The sequence below is a fragment of the Peromyscus maniculatus genome, chromosome 20, assembly GCF_049852395.1.
Source record: "Peromyscus maniculatus bairdii isolate BWxNUB_F1_BW_parent chromosome 20, HU_Pman_BW_mat_3.1, whole genome shotgun sequence".
Classification (NCBI taxonomy): Eukaryota; Metazoa; Chordata; class Mammalia; order Rodentia; family Cricetidae; genus Peromyscus; species Peromyscus maniculatus.
In genome coordinates, this window is record NC_134871.1 from 45,932,832 (window position 1) to 45,948,134 (window position 15,303).

Genomic DNA, 15,303 nt, shown 5'->3' on the forward strand with positions numbered 1-15,303 from the left:
GGAAGAAGACTCTTCATGGGGAGTGTGGAGGGTAACCATGCAGAGATGGCAGGGACCCTGACTAGTAGGGACACAGTGTTTTCCATAGGATTGGGCCAGAGCCAGCAGGACGAGACAGGCAGAAGGCTGGCGTAGGCTCTTCCCAGGGTCATGGTCTCAGTTCCTGGCACGTAGCCCCGATCTTGGGGCATATCTGCCAGCTTCCGCCTGGGCTGGTATAGGTGACAAGCACTTGGCCACTCAGGCTGTGCTGGCTAGGCACAATGCATCAGAGAGGGGCCCTTTAGGGGCCTCAGGCTGGAGGGAAGGAGGCAGTTCTAGATCATGCCCATTGCATTTGGCTTGGCTTGGGCACTGACCTGGCCAGCCCCGTGCCCATCTCCAGGGCCTGTCCTTCCTCTAGCACCTGTGGTTGGAGGGTTAGTGTCCTTGGGAGGGCCTGGGGGAGGGCTGGTGGTGGCTGCTGGTTAAATTTAGAGTGACTCTGTGCTGCTGCCTGCCGTCCAGCTGCCAGCATTACTGCTCCTTGGGCCCTGCGGGAGGCAGGCAGGGCCAGGCTCTGTCAGGGCCAGGCCTGTAGTCATCTGTGCTCTGGTCTGAGGGCCAGGGAGAGGCCAGTGAGCCGGGAGGCCACTGTGGCACCAGAGCCAAGAGATCAGAGGTGAGTGTGTCCCCACAGGGCCTCATGTGGTGTTCCTTTCAGCCTGCAGGATCAGAGGGATCAAGGCTCACCTCAGGCCTTCCTATTTGCCTGCTGCCCAGCTTAGAAGTCAGGCTCCCCAGCCCTCAGCCTGAGCCATAGATGGGGGGGTGGAGAGCAGTGGGGGGACACTTAGATGACCAGTGCTGAGCGTGGCCTATAGGCTTCCTGCGAGGCCAGTGGGAGTGGGGTTCTCTGGGCTTATCAGAGCTCACTTCCTGCTCTCTACCAATCAGGAGCAAGAAGGAAGGGGACTTAGTTACTTTTGGCCTGGGCTGTGGCCCTAAGGGCAACCTTAGGCTGATATGTATTGAAAGGACACGAGGGTAGTCCAGGGGTGAGGTGTCCAGGACTCTGTGTCCTGTCTCTAGTCTCTTCCCCTCCCCCCAAACCCTTGCAGAGCTCATCAGGGACCAAGGTCCACCCATAGCACTCGGGCAGTCCCCATGGAACCCTCCCCTCCCCCAGTGCTCCCCAGATTCCTAAGGCCCGGCCTAGTTACCTAGGCGACAAGTCCACTTAAGTAAAGATGGGGTATGTATGTGTCAGGTCTGAGAGAGCTAGACCTCAGCTGGGCCTGGCTGGGGTCAGTCTCCAGTGGTCCTCACTAGGCCCATGTGCCGAGTGCCCTCTTTGCCCAATATCCAGGGTGTCAGATGTCAAACCGTCCGTCTGTCCCTACTCCCCAAGTGGGTCTCCTGCTCCCTCATGGGGACACTAGGCGGCACTGGGCCTCGCCCCAAGCCCCGCCTGCCGCCTTACCAACTCCCTCCGGCTCCCTGGGGCAGATCTGTGCCCAGACTGGTGGGGCGGGGCCCACGGCACGGCACTCCGGCTCCTTCAGTCCTTTCTGCCCCTTTCAGTAGGGCCAGGAGGCTGTGGTGAAGAGGGTGGTGTCTTACCTCGGCAGACTTCCCCATTCCCAGCCCCGATTCCCCATCTGGACCCTTCTACTTCCTGAGCCAGTGTCCTGCCCCGGGCTGAGCAGTCATGGCCTCAAGAGTGAACGATCAAAGCCAGGCTTCAAGGAATGGACTCAAGGGGAAGGTGTTAACTCTGGATACCATGAACCCATGTGTGCGGAGGGTGGAGTACGCGGTTCGAGGACCCATAGTGCAGCGTGCCTTGGAGCTGGAGCAGGAGCTGCGGCAGGTACTCCTTTGGGCCACCTGCTGCCCTTCTCTACACTCGGGTTGCTGAGTTGGTCCCCAGCCCAGTGGAATGTGGGCCAGCGGCAGTACGGTGGTGGTGCCACATCTCACTGCCTGCTCCCCTTCTTCCCCAGGGAGTCAAGAAGCCCTTTACTGAAGTCATCCATGCCAACATTGGAGATGCACAGGCCATGGGGCAGAGACCCATTACCTTCTTCCGCCAGGTTAGGCTGCTGCCCTGCCTGTGGTCACCCCCCTTCCCCCCTCCCCAAATGCCCTGGCCTCAGTATTGGGTTCCCCCAGGTCCTGGCCCTCTGTGTCTACCCCAGTCTTCTGAGCAGCCCTGACTTCCCAGATGATGTCAAGAGAAGGGCAGAACGTATCTTGAAGGCATGCGGGGGTCACAGCCTGGGTAAGCGCCTGCTCCAGATGGAGCCCAAGCCTTAGGGAGGGGCAGAGAGAGACGGGTCCCTTAGGAGGGTTGCAGGACTTGCCCGGCCCCCTCACTAGCTTGTCCTCTTTCAGGTGCCTATACCATTAGCTCTGGCATCCAGATGATCCGGGAAGATGTGGCACAGTACATAGAGAGGCGAGATGGAGGCATCCCTGCAGACCCGAACAACATATTTCTGTCCACCGGCGCCAGCAACGCCATCGTGGTAGAGTAGCCCCTATGTGTTGGCTAGATCAGGCTCAGTCTGGTGCAGCGGCAGCGGCAGCGGCTCAGGGCAGCGGTGGGGTGGGGGCGGGGTGGGGCGTGCAACCCTGGTTGCACTAACGCCGTGCTCCCTATCCCGCCCCCAGACAGTGCTCAAGCTGCTGGTGGCCGGCGAAGGCCGTGCCCGCACGGGCGTGCTCATTCCCATTCCTCAGTACCCACTGTACTCGGCTGCGCTGGCGGAGCTGGACGCCGTGCAAGTGGACTACTACCTGGACGAAGAGCGTGCCTGGGCTCTAGACATCGCCGAGCTGCGGCGCGCTCTGTGCCAAGCACGTGACCGCTGCTGCCCTCGCGTACTGTGTGTCATCAACCCTGGCAACCCCACCGGTATGCCCCCCTATCTGCCCCGCCCCATTCAGTCTCAACCCTTCCCTGCTAGCCCCGCCTCCTCGCGCCCCTCCCCCCAGCCCCGCCTCTTCCTCTGAGACCTGGCCCTAGCTCTCCTGACCCAAGTGCGCCCCCGGGCTGAGCCACAAGTGAGCTTGGTTCTCTGCTGCCCATGGCTGCCCCTGTCAGTGCTGCATCTCCACACTGCAGGGCAGGTGCAGACCCGCGAGTGCGTCGAAGCCGTGATCCGCTTTGCTTTCGAAGAGGGGCTCTTCCTGATGGCTGATGAGGTACATTCGCCGGGGTGGGGGGTGGGGAGTAGGGGGGGGGTGAGGACTCCTGGCCGCGGACAGCAGGTCAGCAGCCAGCCTGAACAACGCCGCCGCCCCTGCAGGTCTACCAGGACAATGTGTACGCCGAGGGCTCTCAGTTCCATTCATTCAAGAAGGTGCTCACGGAGATGGGGCCACCGTACTCCACTCAGCAGGAGCTCGCCTCTTTCCACTCGGTCTCTAAGGGCTACATGGGCGAGTGCGTACAGGCGCAGGTGGTGGTAGCGGTGAGGCTGGACGGGCAGAGGGCTTTTTCGGGCCAATGCCACGGCTCAACACCCTCTTCCCGGGCCAGCCTGAACTCATGTTGTCCCCGGCAGATGCGGGTTCCGTGGTGGTTATGTGGAGGTGGTGAACATGGATGCTGACGTGCAGAAACAGATGGCGAAACTGATGAGCGTACGGCTGTGCCCACCAGTGGCGGGCCAGGCCCTGATGGACATGGTGGTCAGTCCGCCGGCACCCTCTGATCCGTCCTTCAAGCAGTTTCAAGCAGTGAGCAGACCAGACCAGGCCGAAGACGCCTGGTGATCCAGCTTTGGGTGGAACTGTAGGGGGGGGCACATTGAAACCCTCTCCCATAATTCCCTCCTGTGGTTGCAGGAGAGGCAGGAGGTGCTGGCTGAGTTGGCAGCCAAGGCTAAACTCACGGAGCAGGTCTTCAACGAGGCTCCTGGAATCCGCTGCAACCCAGTGCAGGGTGCCATGTATTCCTTCCCCCGAGTGCAGCTGCCGCCACGAGCAGTGCAGCGTGCTCAGGTGGGGAATGCAGGGTCATGGGGGGCTGAGCGGGGTGTTGGCCTGGGTGCTGTGACCTGACCACCCTGCTGATCCCCAGGAACTGGGCCTGGCCCCTGACATGTTCTTCTGCCTGCGTCTCCTGGAGGAGACTGGCATCTGCGTGGTACCTGGGAGTGGCTTTGGCCAGCAGGAAGGCACTTATCACTTCCGGTGAGACCTGGTATGTGTTGACCCCACCACACACAGGCCTGTGTCCCAGGCTTACTGTCTGTCCTTTTCAGGATGACCATTCTGCCCCCTCTGGAGAAGCTGCGGCTGCTGCTGGAAAAACTGAGGCATTTCCATGCCAAGTTCACCCAAGAGTATTCCTGAAGCCACTGCTGGGACCACACTGGACGGCCTCTGACTGAACAAACTGAGGGGCCTTGGGAGCTTCAGTATTTGCTGCTTTTGCCTAGGGCCTGGGTACCTGTCCCTGCAGGTCCCTAATAAAGCTGGGTGTCAGCCTGACTTGAAGTGGCTGCCTGGGGGACCCCAGCTTTTGATTTACCTGATTGGCTTTGAATAGGCACATGGACCCCACTCGAGGGACACTGGACACCTCATCTAAAGGAGTCGTTAGGGACGGCTCCCAGGAAAGGGCCCTTCAGACTGTCACTCATCCATTTGTCTTAAGAGACAGGTGCATCTGTAGGCTAGGTCTTCATTATGGTTTTAAATGTGGGGCACGTGATGACCCGTGAAAATCAACTAACATATAAGTAAAGAGTGTGAAGGCAGGTGTGGATCACATCTGCCTTTTGGGGCCACTCCAGAGGCACTTGGGAGGGGATGAGTTGCAGGGAATCCCAGGGGAGAGAGATCTTAGAGGTTGCGTCAGAAATAGTAACTTCCCTAGGATACACAAATGTGCGCCTTGTTCTGGGCACTTCCTGTGCCAACCACAGGGTGGAGCTGTTAAGCAGGGTTACAACCAAGTTAAGGGTGACAAGGGCTAGGGGAGACTGGTGCCCAGCAATGCAGGGGAGGGTCTTTGCAAACCACCTCTCGGAACCCTAGGGGCAGATGGGTGCTAACGGGAGGAAACATCCTGGGGTGGAGGCTCAGGAAAGTATGCGCCCCTGTGCACAGCAGGTACTGCTGTATTCACTTGTGGGGCCTGCGGTGGTCCTCTGAGGGAGGCAACAGCAGGCATCCCTCACCCCAAGTTATTTGTGGTGCTAGGGACTGAATGTAGACCATTGAACTATTTCCTGCCCACCACCCTTCTTCAGTTTTAAGACATGGTCTTGCTAAGTTAATCCAGTCAACCTTAAATGCATGATGCTCTTGCCTCAGCCTGAGTAGCTGAAATGATAGGTGCTCACAACCATGCCCAAAAGTAGAACCCATTTTATGGATAGGAAAACCCGGACCCTGAGACTATCTGGAAGCGACAGGACAGCCTCTCAGTGGAAGCAAGGCAATGCCGGGATGCTCAGACTTGGACACAAAGGCAGTACCCAGTTGTCCTCCAGGGAGTCAGTTCTTAACCCAAGGTCTCATTGAACAGCCTTATTGTGGCCTTGGGAGGGCACAGCTCTGGGAAGGGGGAAGAGATTGGGCATGAGCCTTCCTTGCAGGGCCGGAATCATGTGTGCCCGATGAGCTACCCTCACTAAACACTGTAAGGGAAGCAGGAGTCATGGGCAGAAGCTGATTGGGTCCTGACCTTTCCCACAAAACTCTAGCATCTGAGGTAGCACTGCCTTGGGGAGGAGGCTCTGACGCCACAGTCATAGCAAGGTATGGGGAGCCGAGTATTAGAAATGCACACGCCGGGGTTGGGGATTTAGCTCAGTGGTAGAGCACTTGCCTAGCAAGTGCAAGGCCCTGGGTTCGGTCCTCAGCTCCGGAGAAAGAAAAGAAAAGAAAAAAGAAGGAAGGAAGGAAGGAATGCCCACGCCTTTAATCCCAGCACACAGGAGGCAGAGGCAGGCAGATCTCTGTGAGTTTGAGGCCAGCCTGGTCTACAGAGTGAGTTCCAGGACAACAGGGCTACACAGAGAAACCCTGTCTCCCATAAATAAACAATCAAACAAACAAACAAATAATTTTAGAAAGTGCTTCTGGAACGAATCTGGCAACCACTGAGCAGAATGGAAGATCCCTGTACCTCAGCTTCCTTCCCAGGTACTCACTCCTACCGGCGGGGAGCACGAGAAGCAGGCGTCTGTGTTCCGGTTTGTCACCAGGGGCGCCAGAGCAGATGTTCTTGGTCTGCGAAGGTTATCTGTAGGGAGTTGGCTCCACCCTCAGCCAGAGGAGCCCCGCCTCTCCCTTAGCCTGACCCCTGCGCAAAGCATGCTGGTAGCCAATGGCTGCGCGCAGGCCCATCGCGCTCAGATCTGTTCCTCTGCGTTTTCTCCCAACTTCGGTACTTCCGGGACATTGGGGGCCCCCGGTGCGCACTCGGGATCCCGGCCTGATTGTTCCTGACCCTATGTAGACGGACTAGACCGTGACTTCCCACCCTGAGCCATCTGAACCACGATCTGGCCATGCATGGGAAGCTGCTGCTGCTGGCCGGCCTCTATCTTGTGCAGGGTCTGCCCTATGGACTGCAGTCCAGCTTGCTGCCCATTTTACTGAGGGGCCATGGTCTCTCCCTGACGCGTGTGGGTCTGACCAAGGGGTTGTATGTTCCATGGCTGTTAAAACTGGCGTGGGCGCCACTGGTGGACAGGCGGGGCTCCCCTCGGGTCTGGTTAACACTCAGCACAGTGGCCCTGGGCCTGGTGTGTGGACTGCTGGCCGTGTTCCCGCCCCCACAAGCTGGCCAGGCAGGGCTGCCCATCATCATGATGGGGCTGCTGCTGCTGCTTAATCTGGGTGCAGCGGTGCAGGACGTGGCCCTGGACACAGTCGCTGTGCAGCTGCTGGAGCCAAAGGAGCTGGGAGCTGGGAACACTGTACAGGTGGTGGCTTACAAGCTGGGGTCAGCACTGGCTGGGGGTGGGCTGCTGGTCCTCTTCCCGACCCTGTCCTGGCCATGGCTTTTTCTGCTCCTAGCTGCCACCTACTGGCTGGCTGCTGCCTTAGCCTGGGCTGCACCAGCCTTGGGACAGCTGCCTTGGCCTCAGGTCTCCGAGCAAACCACCCCCACGTCCTATCTCCTACAAGATTTGCTGGCTGTGCCTGGGACCCTCTGGACAGCAGGCTTTGTGCTCACCTACAAGCTGGGTGAGTGTGGCTTTGAGTCAGGCAACACCAAGCAGGAGCCCTAACTTCCCTGGGGCCCTGAAGCCCACTTAGGGTTCTGCCCTACTCTGGGGTATCAGCGCAGCACTCCCCAGAGCTCTGCCGCTCAGTCTTGCCTCACCTCCCGACTTCCTCGGCTTCAGCCACAGCCCACTGGTAACCTGGATGGTGCCTCAAACTAACTGGGCTGGAAGGCCCGGCTTTTTCTAACACCTGGGGCCCGTGAAAATGAAGGCGAGCAGGGGCCTGGGGGTTAGAGCCCGCCCCAGGAAGGGAGAAAGGAGGGGGGACCATCCTTGCTTATGGTCTCCTGCAGGTGAGCAGGGAGCTGGCAGCTTGTTCCCACTTCTCCTGATGGACCACGGTGCTTCTGCCTCAGACCTGGGGCTATGGAGTGGCTTGGGCGCTATGACCTGCTCCATTGCTGGCTCCTCTTTAGGTGGGGCTCTGCTGGCCAGGCACTGGTAAGCACTCCCCAACCCTAATCCGACCCTCATCTCCACCCGTCTCCTAGGGAATCTTACCATATCCAATTCCCACCCCAGGCAGCCTCTCCCCCTCCTGAGGTCAGTGCTGCAGCTACGCCTTGGGAGTCTGGCCTGCCAGATGGCTCTGCTTTTCTACCTCAGTACCCCAGGGGCCAGTCTGGACCCTGGCACAATCACGAGAGGTGAGAGGTTAGCCTCGAGGAAGGAGGGAGGGGCCAAGAGCCTGGGGCCCCACTGACCTTTGCTCCCCCAGGGACAGCTTTCCTGAGCCTGTGTCTACAGCAGTTTCTGGGCGGTGTGGTCACCACCGCCACCTTCACCGTGATGATGCACTGCAGCCAGCTGGCACCCAGAGCCCTGCAGGTAAGAAGGCGGGGCAGGGATGCCCGGGGGCCACAGGGCGAGGGAGCCACTTAGGCCCTGATCTGTATTACCACCCCCAGGCCACGCATTACAGCCTCCTGGCCACTCTGGAACTGCTGGGCAAGCTGCTACCAGGCACCCTGGCTGGCGTGCTGGCTGATGGCCTGGGCCCGCACCTCTGCTTTGCTGCCTTCCTTGTCCTCTCAGGGTTGCCCATTCTGGATCTCAGCCTGGCACCCAGCAACCTGACCTGAGCTGTCCGTAAAGCCAATAAAGCTATGGACGGCCGGGCTGTCTGAAACATAGAGATGTAGCTATCCTCAAACTGAGGACCGTGTTCCCAGAAAGGACAGAAAATTCCTGAATGCTTTTTATTTGGCACTTTGGATCTTCTTGTTCCCTGCCTGTAGCTGGGAGGTTTTTGCCTACTGGTCAGTCATGGCTACATCATCGCCTTGATGAGCAGGTGAACCCGACACCCTCTCTGTAGTGGCCACAGTCTGGCTTGCCTCATGTCTCCATCATGGAGCCCTCTCCCATGGAGGGTGGTTATCGGCCTATCAGCAGGAGCTCCTCTGTAGCCAGGCGCATCAGGGTGTGGAAGTTCAGATGTAGATACTTTCTCCAGAAGCGCCGGTCCTGCCCATATACCTGGGCTGGGTAGCACGGACTCGCTATGATGGAGAAGAAACAGAGGCTTGAGGAGTCAGCTCGACTCTACTGCCCAGCTCCTGCCCACATCAGGCAGCCCCCTGGCCCTCACCAATGCCATGGAAGATGCGGGCCACAGCCCGTCCTGAAAACCTTTCCTCTGGCCTCACGGACAGGAGCTGACGGACATCACGACGAATATGGTCCTCCCAGTCCTGAAGCTGTGGGAGGATGGCATGTGACCTCCCCTCAGCCCTCATGGCATCTGTCACATAAAACCACACCCCAAGCAGCCCAAGAAACCTTGGGCCAGGCAGGGGTTGGAGCGTGGGATTGGGTTGTGTGCTGGTATGTCATTCTTCTTGGCTTTGGGAATCGTCCTCAGGGGGGTGGCACTTACCTCATTCTGCCCGGGCTCTGGACCCTGCTCATCCGCCACCGATTCCTCTTCCTCAAAGTAGTGGCTGAGCAAGGTCTTCAACCGGTTGCTGCGCTCCTCATCGGACTGCTCGAGACAGGGTCCACAGCTGGGGAAGGCCACACTGGGGAGGGGCAGATCTGTCAAGAGCGCCCATGGGGTCGGAGTGGGCGGCCTAGGCCCTGCCTCCCTCCTTCCCACCTGCGAAAGGCCTTGGATATGTGGCGCAGGTGGGCCAGGGCCTTGCGTTCACGAGCCTGCACGCGGCTGTACAGAAAGTCACAGATCTGGTCCTTCTCCTCATCTGTCAGGTCTCCAGGACTGAGCAGGGAGAAGGCCAACTCGCTGAACTCCACATGCACCCCTGTGCCGCGCGGTGCACCTGTGAGCGAGTGTGCCGGTCGGAGGCGGCCAGGCGGCTCGCACCAGCCCGGCTGGGGAGGGACGGGCATACCTCTCTTTGGCTGTTGGTCCGATTGCAGCTGGTGCAGAGCCCGCCGTACGGAGGCCAGCTCCCAGCCCATCGAGTCGGCCAGCTCCACCATGTCAAACTCCAGGGAGCTGCTGCCCTGACGGGTCTCTTTGGGTGGCCACTTGGCCCAGCCTGCGGCCAGAGGGGGACACCTGTGCCCGAGGGGACAAAGGAGTATGTGGCCGGCAGCCCGGGTTCTCGGCTTTAGCCTTGGCCCGAGGGGAGGTATGCTCACCTGTGGGCCAGAGCTTGCAGCTGGGCACAGCCCCCGGGGCAGCGCAGATGGCAATGGGCATAGGTGCATGGCAGCAGCTGCAGCCAGCGGCGAGGGTGGAGTTCCAGGTAGCACAGCAGAGTCTCGATAGCTAGAGACAGAGGGAGGCTCAGGCGCTGGGGGGGGGGGTAGCCTCTAGCCCTCCCACCCCCGCATCTTCGCGGCTCCTTACCCTCCTCTGTCATGTCCAGAGCCTGTACTGTGGACTGCACTGGGAGCACCCGCTTGTGGCCCGGGCAGGCCGGTCCCACTCCAGGGGTTGCTGGCTGGCCATTGTGCTCTCTGGCCTCCCCCAGCAGGGAGTTGGTCACGGGCCTCGAGGCGCACATGCAGGGCGGGAACACACGCTGCACCAGTCTCTTCACAGCCCAGAAGTCGGTGCCATCAGCATGGGCATGTCTGCGCAGTTCCCAGAGGTCTTCACCCTGCACCGAGACAGTCACAGGCACACGGCTGTAGCCCTCGGGGCTGGAGTGGCGGCTGCCGGTAACACAGGACGGCAGCTGCGACTGAAGCGGCAGGGCGCAGGAGCGGCGGAACCCCTGGGTCTAGCCTCGCCTGGGGGAGATGCGGGTGCCGACCTGGGGCTGCAGGAACAGGTGGCAGTGGGCAGGCTTCCCATCACGTCCCGCGCGGCCGATCGCTTGCACGTAGCTCTCGAAGCTTGGGGGCAGCCCCAGGTGTAGCACAGCCCGAACATCTGGCCGGTCCAGCCCCATCCCGAAGGCTACGGTGGCCACCACCACCCGCAGGTGGCCCTGCATGAAGGCCTGCTGCACTCGTCGCCGTTCCTGGCCGCACATGCCAGCATGGTATGCTTCGGCCACAGCCTCAGGGCCACAACCTTTAGAGGAAGGTGTACAAGCGGTTGAGGGGACCACAGCAGGCATGCAGAGGAAAGGGCCTCTGGGGGCCAGACCCCACACACGCCTACCTTTAGGCCTTGGATGCGTCACCACAGACAGGCAGGTCCGGAGGAGGGCAGCCACCCGTTCTGTGTCCTTCCGCCGAGTGCAGTAAACGATGATAGAATCCAGGGCGCAAAAACGGTCACCCCGCAGCAAGGTCACCAGAGCCTGGCAGGAAGGAGTGATTGACGTGGCGGGGGTGGGGTGGGGTGGGGTGGCTCCTGACGGGGTCCCTGGTATGTACACACCTACCTGGTCTGAGTCTCTGTCCATGGACACGGAGAGGTGCAGATTGGCAGGGATGGTGGCCAGCCCACTGAGCTCAAGCTCTTCGGTTATGCCCAGGTGCTGGGCCACATCGCGCGCAGTGCTTCGCGTGGCTGTGGCTGTGAGACCCAAAAAGCAGCGCACGCCCATGTGCTCCCGGAGTACCTGAAGCAGGGACAGGATCGAGTCACGTAGCCCACCCGGGTCCCGGTCCACCTCCATCTCGACCCCGACGAAGGCTCACTTTGCAGACTCGCAGGTAGCAGGGCCGGAAGTTGTGGGACCACTGAGAGAGGCAGTGGACCTCATCAATGCAGGCGAAGGCAACTGGAGGCAGCTGAGTGGCCTGGGGGAAGTTGGCCCCACACCCGACCAAGGCCTCGGGGGACACAATCAGCACATGCACCTGGGCTGCCTTCACCTGAAGGGAAGAGGGTTGTGGACACTGCCCGGGTGGATGCCCGCTACCACCCGTCCACGAGGGCCCTCCTGACCTTTTTCAAGACAGATTCTCGTTGTTTCTTGGTCATACCTGAGTGGAGGCAAGCTGCCTTCAGACACAAAGGCAGGTCAGACACCTGGAAATGCAATGTTGTCATAGCCTAGCACAGCTCAAGCTGCTACTACCTTCTCTCAGAGCTACTCGACCCACAGGAAGGAAAAGCATCAGACGCCGGGTCTTAGGGGGAAAAATTCAGTGCCAGACAGCCACCTATGGGCCTGGGTACCCCAGAGATAAGGAACTAGATGGTAAACACTGGGCACTCGGCTGTGCTAGCCTTAGGAAGGTCAGCTGGCCACTGGTGTGTTCAAAGAACGAGAAGCCCCGAAGGGTACCAGAAGTGTCAGTTTTCAAACTTTTCAGGTACCTGGTCATCCATGAGTGACAGGAGAGGAGAGACCACCAGGGTGAGGCAGGGGCTTCGCCGGGCATAGAGCAGCGCAGGAAGTTGGTAACAGAGAGACTTGCCAGCACCCGTGGGCAACACTAACAGAGTGGAGATGCCTGGACAGGACAAAAGGCAGCTATGAGGCCCGATGGACCAGACACAGCCTGGTGCGGTTCCTAGGCAGCCACACCTACCAGAAAGAATCCGCATGACTGCACGTTCTTGGCCGGGGCGGAAGGCTTGGTGCCCCAGCTGCTGTAGGGCCTGGAACACCTCAGCAGGGCTTTCTGTGGACACAGTTGTGGTGGTTTGGTGAGAATGGGCCCTATAGGTGCATCTATTTGCAGGCTTAGTCCCCATGTGGTGAACTGTTTGGGAAGGATCAGGAGGTGTGGCTTTGTTAGAAGTGTGTCACTAGGGGTGGGCTGTGAGGGTTTCAAAGGTCCAGGCCAGGTCCAGTGTGTCTCTCTGCCTGTCGATCAGGATGTAAAGCTCTCAGCTACTTCTCTGGCACCATGCCTGCCTTTCTGCTTCCCACCATGATCATGGACTAAGTTGCTGAAACGGTATGCAAGCCCCAATTAAATGTTTTATAAGCGCTGTCGTGGTCATGGTGTCTTTACAGCAATAGAACACTAAGACATGTATTGGTAAAGACTCTGGACCAGCCGGGCGGTGGTGGCGCACGCCTTTAATCCCAGCACTCGGGAGGCAGAGCCAGGTGGCTCTCTTGTGAGTTCCAGGCCAGCCTGGGCTACAGAGTGAGTTCCAGGAAAGGCTCCAAAGCTAAACAGAGAAACCCTGTCTCAAAAAAACCAAAAACAAACAAAAGACTCTGGACCATTAAGTTTCACTCACCTGCTACCTGCCCCAAGGGCCCTGGTGGGTAGAGGGGCAACATTGGGCGGGGCGGACAGGGTACTTGTAGCTTTGGCCCATCAGGTTCTGTGTCCTCACCTGCTTAGATAGGCAAGAGAGGGTGATGTGGGAGCACCAGAATAGACAGAGCCATCCGGGCATGATGGCCTCCCCTTCACCCATTCCCCCCTCACTCACCAGAGAGGTGACAGGAAGTAGCGCCTGTCATCTGTGCCACTTCTTCCAAAGCGGAAACGGGCTGTTTGTCATCCCTGCCGCCTTCCTCCTGGAAGGTCTGGGTGGAGCCTGGACCAGGGTTAAGAGCTGGTAGAACCTTTTCGTAAGTAGTTCCCCCCATCCCCACCCCAAGTGGTTAAATGATCCAATACTCATGGCAGAGGCTCACCTGGCTGGGAGCACTGGGATGCCCAGTGACCAGACTGTCCACACCGGAAACAAGTGTCCTTGACTGTGGCTCTGGGTCCACTTCCCCCAAACTGCTCTCTTTTCTTCTTCCACTTTTGCTTCCATACCTGGGGGAGGTCCCCAGGGAGTCTTTAAGAGGGAGATGGGGGGAGAGGAAAGGTTGGCTTGTTCCACTCAACCCTGTCTCACCTGCTTTCGGAGAAGCCTGCCTCGATTGGCCCCAACTCGTACATAACACTTCTGTTTCATGTTGAGCCGAACGTAGTTCCCTCTGTCCAGGAGAGCTGGTCGCGGGGAGCTGTGGAGCTGGGCTGTGCCCTTGGCCTTCTCTGTCCTGGCCTGATTTGAGGACTCTCGGGGCTGAGATGCATTCCCTTGTGCATGCTCTCCCGGAGGGTCTTTCTCATGGGCTGCAGCCCTGGCTCCCTCAGATAGCAGTTCTGCTTGGCTGCTGTCCTGGGCTTGTGCAAAGTCCTCGGAATTCTCACTCCATTTCCGTTTCCTGTCTTTATTGTTGCTGGATTTGGGGCTCTGTGGCTGCAGGGCTAGGGCCTCTGAGCTCTGTGAAGATCCTTCTGAATGGATCCCAGGATCAGGGACATTCACCTTGCCTGGTATCTGCGGTTGTGACTCCTTTGCATCCAGGTCAAGCCCACAGGCACTGGGAGCCTCTGAAAACCCGTCCTGACACCGCTCCAACCAGCCAGGGTCTAGGGAACTCAGCCTCAGGCTCAGGGAGGCCTGAAGCTGTTGGAGCTGGCCTAGCCTTGGCTGGGGCTCAGGAAGCCGAGGAAGTTCATCATTAGTTTCATCTGGACAGGTCCCTGGGTCTGGCGGCCTTAGGGTGGGCACCGTGGACAAGGATCTCTTCTGAGGCTGGAGTTTGGGGCTCAGGGTTGGCCTAGTCTAGGTTGGGAAAGACAGAACAGCAAGTAGGGTCTCAGGACCCCGGGGCTACTGCAGAAGTTTGGGACAGACAAGAAGCGGAGAGTGAGGTACCTGTGAGCACCTTAGGAGCCTAGCCCCACTTAATACAGGAGTCTCTCTCTCTCTCTGTGTCTCCCTCTCTCTCTCTCTCTCTCTGTGTGTGTGTGTGTGTGTGTGTGTGTGTGTGTAAGGAAGGGTGGACACAGAGGGGCCCTGGCAAACCACCCCAGAGCCAAAGGCAGTTCTGGGTTCCCCTCCACTTCTTACCTGCAGCTTTGTTTTTTTCAGATTGGCTTTGAGCCTCTTCCCATAGTCTTGTACTGAACTCAGTGGTCTCTGCCTGGGCATAGGCTGTGTATTCTGGGTTGCAGCTCGATTCAGGTGGGGACCCCAGCAGCTTGGCTCCCGCGCCTGCAAGTGGACAGTAGCGGCCTAGACCAGGTTAAAAGATGGAATGGGCACAGACGTGCCTCCAGAGCTTTCCTTTAACCCCCCATGGGAGGGCCTGGCCACCCAACTTTTGTGCCCCGTGGAGGCGTGGCCGCAACAGCCCTTGGCTCCTGCCATTTGACCATACCGAACGCTGACAGGGATCAAGGGCCAGTATACCTCCTCAGCTGCCTCGGCGGCAAGAGACTGCTCTGGGATGCGGCGGCGTCCGTCCTGAGCCTGGCGCACTGCCTGTTTTAGGTTCCGGTACTCACGGTAGAGCGCTGAGAAGGCAGGGGTCGGGGGTCAGGGCACACCTACCACCATCAGCCCTGTCCCAGGCCCGCCAGCCCAGCGCTCACCGCGGGTCTCCTCGGGTGCCGCCTCCACATCCTCCTGGGAGAGAAGAAGCTGGTCAGCCACAGGCTGCACTTGGGTCCCCACGCCCAGCCCTGTCCGGCCCCCAACCCCCACCTCACCTGCGCTGGCCGTCTCCCGTGCAGCCGTGCGAAAGCGCGTTCCCACTGCTGCAGCCGGGCGCGGACGCTCGCCAGCCGGTCCATGGCAGCCGGAGCCTGAGTCTCGGGAAATCTCCCGCCGTCGTGGGAAGAGTCTCGTTCTTAGCCAATGGGAGCTGGCGCCGGGCGGCGCCGGGCAGCCAATTCGCTGGGCCCTCGAGGGGCGGGCCATGCGGGGTGCTGCGTCATCGCGGCGCGCCAC

General features: G+C 59.6%; 3 protein-coding genes across 13 annotated transcripts; 2 read left to right on the forward strand and 1 right to left on the reverse strand.

Moving 5' to 3' along the window:
* Nucleotides 1-247: 247 nt before the first annotated feature.
* Nucleotides 248-4,482, forward strand: Gpt (glutamic--pyruvic transaminase). 2 transcript variants are annotated; one of them, XM_016007639.3, is made up of 12 exons: nt 248-661; nt 1,667-1,852; nt 1,986-2,075; nt 2,155-2,263; nt 2,377-2,510; nt 2,656-2,899; nt 3,110-3,189; nt 3,294-3,430; nt 3,552-3,726; nt 3,835-3,990; nt 4,070-4,182; nt 4,254-4,482. In XM_016007639.3, exons 2-12 carry the CDS (start codon nt 1,691-1,693, stop codon nt 4,342-4,344), a joined length of 1,491 nt encoding a protein of 496 aa, XP_015863125.1. In that variant the 5' UTR covers nt 248-661; nt 1,667-1,690; the 3' UTR covers nt 4,345-4,482. The 2 variants fall into 2 exon arrangements, with proteins under 2 accessions (XP_015863125.1, XP_015863126.1); XM_016007640.3 differs by lacking the exon at nt 248-661 and adding an exon at nt 1,131-1,234.
* A 1,535-nt stretch (nt 4,483-6,017) lies between these two features.
* On the forward strand, nt 6,018-9,047 carry Slc33a2 (solute carrier family 33 member 2). Its single transcript, XM_006989371.4, has 5 exons — nt 6,018-7,194; nt 7,529-7,676; nt 7,758-7,882; nt 7,954-8,063; nt 8,144-9,047. Exons 1-5 carry the CDS (start codon nt 6,513-6,515, stop codon nt 8,315-8,317), a joined length of 1,239 nt encoding a protein of 412 aa, XP_006989433.1. The 5' UTR covers nt 6,018-6,512; the 3' UTR covers nt 8,318-9,047.
* On the reverse strand, nt 8,421-15,249 carry Recql4 (RecQ like helicase 4). 10 transcript variants are annotated; one of them, XM_076556184.1, is made up of 22 exons: nt 15,063-15,247; nt 14,946-14,979; nt 14,764-14,867; nt 14,422-14,565; nt 13,417-14,133; nt 13,208-13,334; nt 13,000-13,107; nt 12,802-12,900; nt 12,138-12,230; nt 11,923-12,059; nt 11,548-11,631; nt 11,298-11,474; nt 11,039-11,218; nt 10,813-10,954; nt 10,460-10,722; nt 10,051-10,303; nt 9,840-9,969; nt 9,587-9,756; nt 9,334-9,496; nt 9,115-9,256; nt 8,827-8,935; nt 8,421-8,737 (listed from the first exon to the last, which is right to left on the reverse strand). In XM_076556184.1, exons 1-22 carry the CDS (start codon nt 15,144-15,146, stop codon nt 8,613-8,615), a joined length of 3,585 nt encoding a protein of 1,194 aa, XP_076412299.1. In that variant the 5' UTR covers nt 15,147-15,247; the 3' UTR covers nt 8,421-8,612. The 10 variants fall into 10 exon arrangements, with proteins under 10 accessions (XP_076412299.1, XP_006989432.1, XP_076412298.1 ...); XM_006989370.4 differs by having other exon boundaries at nt 9,334-9,514; XM_076556183.1 differs by having other exon boundaries at nt 14,422-14,586.
* Between the last annotated feature and the right edge of the window lie 54 nt (nt 15,250-15,303).

Coding starts and splice junctions, on each gene's coding strand:
- Gpt (XM_016007639.3), top strand. CDS start 1,691: ATGGCCTCAAGAGTGAACGATCAAAGCCAGGCTTCAAGGAATGGACTC. Junction 2,511..2,655: donor GCGCCAGCAACGCCATCGTG/GTAGAGTAGCCC, acceptor TCCCGCCCCCAG/ACAGTGCTCAAGCTGCTGGT. Junction 3,991..4,069: donor GAGCAGTGCAGCGTGCTCAG/GTGGGGAATGCA, acceptor GCTGATCCCCAG/GAACTGGGCCTGGCCCCTGA.
- Slc33a2 (XM_006989371.4), top strand. CDS start 6,513: ATGCATGGGAAGCTGCTGCTGCTGGCCGGCCTCTATCTTGTGCAGGGT. Junction 7,677..7,757: donor GCTCTGCTGGCCAGGCACTG/GTAAGCACTCCC, acceptor TTCCCACCCCAG/GCAGCCTCTCCCCCTCCTGA. Junction 8,064..8,143: donor TGGCACCCAGAGCCCTGCAG/GTAAGAAGGCGG, acceptor TACCACCCCCAG/GCCACGCATTACAGCCTCCT.
- Recql4 (XM_042265342.2), bottom strand. CDS start 15,146: ATGGACCGGCTGGCGAGCGTCCGCGCCCGGCTGCAGCAGTGGGAACGC. Junction 11,219..11,297: donor GCTACCTGCGAGTCTGCAAA/GTGAGCCTTCGT, acceptor TCCCTGCTTCAG/GTACTCCGGGAGCACATGGG. Junction 10,955..11,038: donor TGGACAGAGACTCAGACCAG/GTAGGTGTGTAC, acceptor CCTTCCTGCCAG/GCTCTGGTGACCTTGCTGCG.